The sequence below is a fragment of the Zalophus californianus genome, chromosome 10, assembly GCF_009762305.2.
Source record: "Zalophus californianus isolate mZalCal1 chromosome 10, mZalCal1.pri.v2, whole genome shotgun sequence".
Taxonomy (NCBI): Eukaryota; Metazoa; Chordata; class Mammalia; order Carnivora; family Otariidae; genus Zalophus; species Zalophus californianus.
The window spans coordinates 60,093-68,502 of record NC_045604.1 but is presented as its reverse complement, the minus strand read 5'-3'; the positions used below and the strand labels follow the sequence as shown (position 1 = coordinate 68,502).

General features: G+C 45.2%; 1 protein-coding gene across 1 annotated transcript; it reads left to right on the top strand.

The window, feature by feature from the left end:
- Positions 1-6,261: 6,261 nt before the first annotated feature.
- On the top strand, positions 6,262-7,838 carry S100A7 (S100 calcium binding protein A7). The gene is given in 3 exon segments (XM_027611967.1): positions 6,262-6,402; positions 7,676-7,776; positions 7,778-7,838. Coding segments are annotated over 3 exon segments (303 nt in total).
- Positions 7,839-8,410: the final 572 nt, after the last annotated feature.

Here is an 8,410-nt window from a genome sequence, read left to right as displayed (position 1 = left end):
TTCCATTGGATATTCTTTCCTGCTTTGTTGAAGATTAGTTGACCATATAGTTGTGGGTCTGTTTCTGGGTTTTCTACTCTTTCCATTGATCTATGTGTCTGTTTTTGTGCCAGTACCGTACTGTCTTGATGACTACAGCTTTTTGTTATTGTTTTTAAAGAATTTATTTATTTACTTGAGAGAGAAAGAGAGAGAGAGAGAGTGAGTGAGAGAGCAGGAGGGGTCAGGGGAGGGGAGGCAGAAGCCGACTCCTGGCTGAGCAGGGAGCCCGATGTGGGGCTTGATTCCAGGACCCCAGGATCATGACCTGACCCGAAAGCAGCTGCTTAACTGACTGAGCCACCCAGGCGCCCCTATGACTACAGCTTTGTAATATAGCTTGAAGTCCAGGATCATGAAGCCTCCAGCTTTGCTTTTCTTTTTCAGGATTGCTTTGGTTTTTCAGGGTCTTTTGTAATTCCATACAAATTTTAGGATTGTTTGTTCTAGCTCTATGAAAAATGCTGGTGGTGTTTTGATAGGGATTGCATTAAATGTGTAATTGCTTTGGGCAGTATAGACATATTAACATTGTTTGTTCTTTGTTTCCATGAACATGGCATTTTTTCCCCATTTCTTTGTATCCTCTTCAATTTCTTTTGTAAATGTTCTATAGTTTTCTTTTACCTCTTTGGTAAGGTTTATTCCTCGGTATATTATTGTTTTCGGTGCAGTTGTAAATGGGATCAATTCCTTGATTTCTTTTTTCTGTTGCTTCATTATTGGTGTATAGAAAAGCAACAGATTTCTGCACATTGATTTTATATCCTGCGATTTTTCTGAGTTCATGTATTAGTTCTAGCAATTTTTTAGTGGAGTCTTTTGGGCTTTCTACATAGAGTATCATGTCATCTGCAAACGGTGAAAGTTTGACTTCTTCCTTGTCCATTTGGATGACTTTTATTTCTTTTTGTTGTTGATTGCTGAGGCTAAGACTTCCAGTACTGTGTTAAATAGTAATGGTGAGAGTGGGCATCCCTGTCTTGTTCCTGACCATAGAGGAAAAGCTCTCAGTTTTTCCCCATTGAGGATGATAATAGCTGTGGGTCTTTTGTATGTGGCTTTTATGATGTTGAGATATGTTCCCTCTATACCTACTTTTTTGAGCGTTTTATCAAGAATGGATCTTGTATTTTGTCAAATGCTTTTTCTACATCTGTTGAGAAGATCATATGGTTCTTATCTTTTCTTTTCTTTTTTTTTTTTTAAAGATTTTATTTATTTATTTGAGAGAGAGAGAGAGAGAACACAAGCAGTGGGGAGGGGCAGAGGGAGAAGCAGACTCCCTGCTGAGCAGGGAGCCTCATGTGGGGCTCCATCCCAGGACCCTGGGATCATGACCTGAGCTGAAGGCAGATGCTTAACTGACTGAGCCACCCGGGTGCCCCAATCCTTTCTTTTATTAATGTGGTATATCATGTTGATTGATTTGTGAATATTGAACCACCCCCTGTAGCCCAGGAATAAATCGTGGTGAATAAGTCTTTTTAATATACTGTTGGAGTTAAATTGCTAGTATGTTGTTGAAAATTTTTGCATCCATGTTCATTAGGGATATTGGCTTGTAATTCTCCTTTTTAGTGGGGTCTTTGTCTGGTTTTGGAAACAAGGTAATGCTGGCCTTGTAGAATGAGTTTGGAAGTTTTTCTTCCATTTCAATTTTTTGGAACAGTTTGAGAATAGGTATTAACTCTTCTTTAAATATCTGGTAGAATTCCCCTGGGAAGCCATCTGGCCCTGGACTTTTGTTTGTTGGGACATTTTTTGATTACTGATTCAATTTCTTTGCTGGTTATCGGTTTGTTCAAATTTTCTATTTCTTCCTATATCAGTTTTGGTGGTTTGTATGCTTCTAGGAATTTGTCCATTTCTTCCAGATTGCCCAGTTGGTTGGCACATAATTTTTTTTAAGATTTTATTTATCAGAGAGAGAGAGAACAAGCAAGCGGAGCGGCAGGCAGAGGGAGAAGGCGAAGTAGGCTCCCCAGTGATCAGGGCCCCTGATTGATTTGGGGCTCGATCCCAGGACCCTGGGATCATGACCTGAGCTGAAGGCAGATGCTTAATTGACTGAGCCACGCAGGCACCGTGGCATATAATTTTTCATAATATTTTCTTATAATTGTTTGTATTTCTGTGGTGTTGGTTGTGATCTTTTTCATTCATGATTTTATTTATTTCGGTCCTTTCTCTTTTCTTTTTGATAAGTCTGACTATTTTTTTTTTTTTTAAGATTTTTATTTATTTATTTGTCAGAGAGAGAGCATGCAAGCAGGGGAAGAGGCAGGCAGAGGGAGAAACAGGCTCCCAGGGAGTCTGATGTGGGACTCAATCCCAAGACCCTGGAATCATGACCTGAGCCGAAGGCAAACGATTAACCAACTGAGCCACTCAAGCGTCCCAAATCTGGCTAGGGGTTTATCAATTTTATTAATTCTTTCAAAGAACCAGCTCTTAGTTTCATTGATCTGTTCTGCTGTGTTTTTTTTTTTTTCTGTTTGTTTTTGCTTGTTTGTTTCTATATTGTTTATTTTTGCTCTAATCTTTATTATTTCCCTTCTTGTGCTGGCTTTAGGCTTTATTTGCTGTTCTTTTTCTAGTTCCTTTCGGTGTAAGTTTAGGCTGTGTATTTGAGACTTTTCTTGTTTCTTGAGGTAGGCCTGTGTTTCTCTATACTTTCCTCTTAAGACTGCCTTTTCTGCTTCCCAAAGGTTTTGGACTGTCGTGTTTTCATTTTCATTTGCTTCCATGTATTTTTAAAAATTTCTTCTTTAATTTCCTGGTTAACTCATTCATTCTTTAGTAGGATGTTCTTTAATTTCCATGCATTGGTGGTCTTTTCAAAATTTTTCTTGTGTTTGACTTCAAGTTTCAAAGCATTCTGGTCTGAAAATATGCATGGTATGATCTCAATCTTTTTGTACTTGTTGGGGGCTGATTTGTGATCCAATATATGATCTATTCTGGAGCATGTTCCATGTGCACTCAAAAATAATGTGGGGCGCCTGGGTGGTTCAGTTGGTTAACCGACTGCCTTTGGCTCAGGTCATGATCCTGGAGTCCCGGGATCGAGTCCCACATCGGGCTTCCTGCTCAGCGGGGAGTCTGACCCTCTTCCCTCTTGTGCTCTCTGTCTCTCATTCTCTCTCTCTCAAATAAATAAATAAAATCTTAGAAAAAAATAATGTGTATTCTGCTGTTTTAGGAGAAAATGTTCTGAATATATCTGTTAAGTCTATCTGGTCCAGTGTGTCATTCCAAGCCATCGTTTCCTTGTTGATTTTCTGCTTAGATGATCTGTCCATTGCTGTAAGTGGGGTATTAAAGTCCCTCACTATTATTGTATTATTATCAACGAGTTTCTTTGTGTTTGCTATTAATTAATTTATATATTTGGGTGCTCCCAAGTTGGGGGCATAAATATTTACAATTGTTAGATATTCTTGATAGATCTCTTAATTTTGATATAATGCCCTTCTTTATCTCTTGTTACAGTCTTCGGTTTAAGTCTAGTTTGTCTGATATAAGTATGGCTACTCTGGCTTTCTTTTGGTTGTCCGTTAGCATGATAGATGGTTCTCCTCCCCTCACTTTCAATCTGCAGGTGTCTGTAGGTCTAAAATGAATCTCTTGTAGGCAGCATATAGATGGGTCTTGTTTTTTTTTTTCATCCATTCTGATACCTTATGTGTTTCGATTGGAGCATTTAGTCCATTTACATTCAGAGTGATTATTGCTAGATAGGAATTTAGTGCTACTGTATTACCTGTAAAGTTGGTGTTTCTGGTGATTTTCTCTGTTCCTTTCTTATCTTTGTTGCTTTTGGTCTTTATCCCCCCAGTCAAAGAGTCCCCTTTAATATTTCTTGCAAGGCTGGTTTAGTGGTCATGAACTCCTGTAGTTTTTGTTCGTCTGGGGAACTCTTTATCTCTTCTTCTATTCTGAATGACAATCTTGCTGGATCAGGTATTCTTGGCTGCATATTTTCCCCATTCAGCACATTGATATGTCCTGCCACTTTCTTCTGGCCTGTCAAGTTTCTGTGGACAGATCTGCTGTGAACCTGATCTGTCTTCCCTTTTAGGTTAAGGACTTTTTTTCCTTTGCTGCTTTCAGGATTCTTTCCGTGTCTTCTTTTCTGTGTATTTTGTGAATTTGACAGACCTACCTTATAGGGTGGTAGGGGTTAAGGAGGAAAGTAGGTACAGCAGGTACCTTAATGCCTGACACATTTAAGAACCCAATAAGTAGTGGTGGTCATTAGTGTTAATTGTCAGAGCAAATCTCTAGAAGGGTGGGTGATGAGCAAATACAAACCATGCTGCCTCCAGAGTCTGAAATTCCACCTTCCTTAGGTCCAGAAACCCAGTTTTCTCTACCCTATTTTCTGTCCTGCTGTGATGTGTCCCACTGGCCTCCCAGCCCCAGATCAATTTGGGGACAGAAGAGGCTCAGGGGTGGTCCCTTGGGAGGCGCAAGACCTGGAGGCCTGGGATTCTGCAAAATGCTGAACACACCCTCCTAAGTATGTCCTACCCATCTGAGTGGAGCAATGCTCCAGGATGCAGATAGCAAATATGGCCTCAGGGCCTCCAGCCCCTGGGAAGAGCCAGGCTGAGCCCCATAAAGGGACCAGTCTTTGCCCAGGTGCACACATCTCACTCATCCTTCTCCTCAGGGATGCCTTCTCAGCTCTGTTAAGTCTGTACCTGCTTCTTTGCTTTTTCTAGAAGGAGTGCTCAGGGCCTGTGGGAGCAGGGAAAGCAGCTGTGGGAGAGGACTCAGGAGCCTGGGTCTAGTTGCCCCATGGCCACCAGAGGGCCTGCGCCCTGCCCCGCCCCCCCCCCCCCCACCGGCTTGAGGTCTTTGTCTGCACAAGGCAGCTGGACCAAACACTCCCCTGGCTCCTCTGTGACAACTTTTGTAGAGATATCCCCAGTGGGAACTGAGGACATGACTCCCTCTCCTCCTTGTCTTCCTTCCTCTCTTGGTTCACCTGCCTGCCATGCCCTGGGTTGCTGGAGATCCACTCTGCATCCCAATTTTGGGGAAGAGTGGGTGCCCCTGCCAAAGCCATGAAGGTTCTCCCAACCTCAGGCCCAAGACCTCCACTCCCCATTGCCTTGGTGAGATGTCCTGCCCCTGCATGAATAAAGCCTTCACACTTCCACTCCAGCCCAGGGACTGTCTGGGTACTGGGCTCAGCTTCTGTCTTGGACCATTCCTTAGTGACATAACAGCTTTCTCCCACATCAGGAGGTGATGGCAGTTTGTATTAGATACTCACCTGAATGAGCCAAGGTTATTTCCTTGGTGCTTTGGTAATTCTGGAATGTGAAGGCTGCACTGTCCAATTTCTCTGGCTTGGGGTCCCGTCCAGCCCAGACCTCTGACTGTTGGCAGGAGAACCTGATTCAAGAAATCAGACCTTCTCTTTATTTAAACATGGTCTAGCCTTCGGGAGGTCCAGACAGTAGGAAGGTCAAAGGGCAGGTCATCCTCAATAATAGACGATATCTAGGACACCATTCTTTCACATTCCACCTAAGAACCTGGGCAGGTCTTTCTGTTCATTTTAGTAAAAGGCGAAAGATTTATGCGATCTGAAGAGAAACCAGAGTTTTTCTGTTCATTTTAAATCTGAGGCTGATTCTCTTCCATAGTCCCTCTTTCTTGGTCCTGGGGATGGTCCAGGAAGACCTCCACTGGGGCTCAGGACAGCACTGTGTTCCTCTGCTCACACTCACCTTCATAGCCCCCACAGCCCATTTCATGCTGGTCATGGTGGGCCTCCAGGGGGTCTTATTCCTAAAGCAGCCCAGGATCTGTCCAAGACCGATCAACAGTGGTACTGTTCTCCCCCATGACTCTCACCCTGACGTTGATGCTGGAAAAGATGGATTTGGTGCTGTTGGAAGTGTGAGGTCATCCAAATGCTGTGTTTCGCTCAGGGCCCCACCTTTTCAGGTGGTTGACCCCTACATCCCTGCTTCTCCAGTCTGTGGCCCTACCCACAGCTGGACTTCAATGTTCTCTTTCAGCTCCTCTTGGACCCTGACCTGTGTGGCCCAGCCACATGTCCCACCACACAGAGAAATAGTTTCTTCTGCTCCACCTGGGCCTTCTTCACTTTCTCCCTTGTTCCCATCCATTCGTCCTAAACATAGAGACCTTCCTCACCCAGGGAAGGAAAAAAGGGTCAGAGTTTTTCTTTCTGCCAAGATGAGCAACACACAAGCTGAGAAGTTCGTGGTGGGCATCATCGAACTATTTCACAACTACACCAGGCACCATGACACCATGGACAAGTCAGCCTTGCTGAAGATGCTCCAGGAGAATTTCCCCAAGTTCCTCAATGCCTGTGTGAGTCGGGGTCTGGCTTGTCTGGGGCAGGGAGAGGCTTTAATGTGTGTGTGGAGGGGGCTGTGATGGGTGGGCAAGTCCCATGGGTTCTGACATATTTGAGGATTCTTTTTTTTTTAAAGATTTATTTATTTCAGAGAGCGAGAATGAGAGAGAGAGAGTACACGAGAGGGGGGAGGGTCAGAGGGAGAAGCAGGCTTCTCGCCGAGCAGGGAGCCCGATGTGGGACTCAATCCCGGGACTCTAGGATCATGACCTGACCCGAAGGCAGTTGCTTAACCAACTGAGCCACTCAGGCGCCCTATTTGAGGATTCTTGTTTCACTTTTTGTTATTGGATATTCCTGAGCCTGATTCTGCCTCATTGATTACTCCCTTCCAGCCCCAGGCAGGGCCAGCCCTTTGGGGAGACAGAACATGTAGAAGAAGGTGTCTGGAGCTTGGAATCAGAAGCCTGCTGCTGGGGCTTCTCTGCTGTGTGACTCTGGACAAATTACTCACACTCTCTGATATTCCCTTTTTTCTGATCTAAGGAATAAATGAGAATAAATGAGGATATGTAAGTGGAAATAATTTAAAAATAGCAACATGGGGTATAGATATGAAGGGATCCCAGTAGATGATCTGTTGAACCACTGTGATTTCAGGGGTAGCAGATAGTCCTCCTGGCAAACATAATTCCTCCCTCCAGTAGACTCATTCTTCTGGTTCAAGTGGAGCCTCATCAAGATGGAACTCAGTGGAAATCGTAACTTTGTTATATGAGCATAACCCTTTACATTAGGCTAAGCTTAGTCTACACAGGGTTTTATTGTGCTATTAGAATGCATGGAATCTATGAGCAAAATCTAACAGACAGCTGGGCCCTGAGGAGAGGGAACCCGGAACTTACAAGTTTGGATGGGAAAGGAGTCAAATGGGAGGGGAGTAGAAACATAAGGAAACCAAGGTCAGCCTGCACTGGGCCCTGGGGGAGAGTGTGGGCAGTGCACGTAAAGAGGGACAGGGCGGGGCCTGGGGCTGGTGAAGGTCCCCTCACTCCCTCACCGGTGTGGCTAGTGGCCCAGGCTGCTCAGAATCCCAGGGGTGCCCACCGGGGGTTGCTCATCAGGGGGTCTCCAGGCAACAGCCCCAGGATCGTGGCTCTGCTTACAGCGCTCCTGTCCTCCACACGCTCTTGCCAGGTCCCCACAGCAGGGCGCCTCTCTTCCTATATCTCCTAGCCCAAATCTCACGGGTACAACGGGATTTGTCTTATTTTCTCCTGCCCACAGGACAAAAAGCGCACAGATTACTGGGCCAATACCTTTGAGAAAAAGGGCAAGAATGGGGATAAGAAGATTGAGTTTTCCAAGTTTTTATCTTGCTGGGGGAAATAGCCACGACTTCCACAAACAGAGCCACGGAGCAGCCTCCTCTTCTGGGGGAAGCTGGTGACCCAGCCCTGCCTGAGGCCTCCAGAGACCCCAGGAAACAATAAAGTGCCCATTTCCCCCAGAAACTTCCATCAGAAAATGCAAGTTTCTCTGGCTGTGTGTATCTTAGAGTAGACAACGGTTGGTTACCTGCGTTGTAGATTTCCCTCTAGAGCCTCTTTGCAGCGGATGCCTAGTCCCAGAGTGCTCCCTCCAGTGCCCTGAGACCTGCTCGGGTCACCGTTTTCTGTTGGATCTCGGGATTCACGCGTGCTCTCCTGCTCTGGAACCATGTGTTCTGCCCAGCTTGTTGAGCGTGCAGACTACAACTCCTGCTTGTTCCCTAGACTACTTTCATGAGTGCGACGGACAGCAGGGGCCTGAGCACTAGACCTCGCTGTTGTGGCCAGAGCCCTGCCATGTGCTCTTGCTTCTGCATGTTTGGATCAATGTGAGCAGACACTGTCATCTTGCTCTCCAATGTGCTTTGCTAAGTGCTGCACATCCAGCTTGGTGTTGAGGATGCACAGGAGGGCTAATGGGGGGTCTTCATGACACACAGGAAACTAGTAACAAGTCTGCTTGGTACAGGTC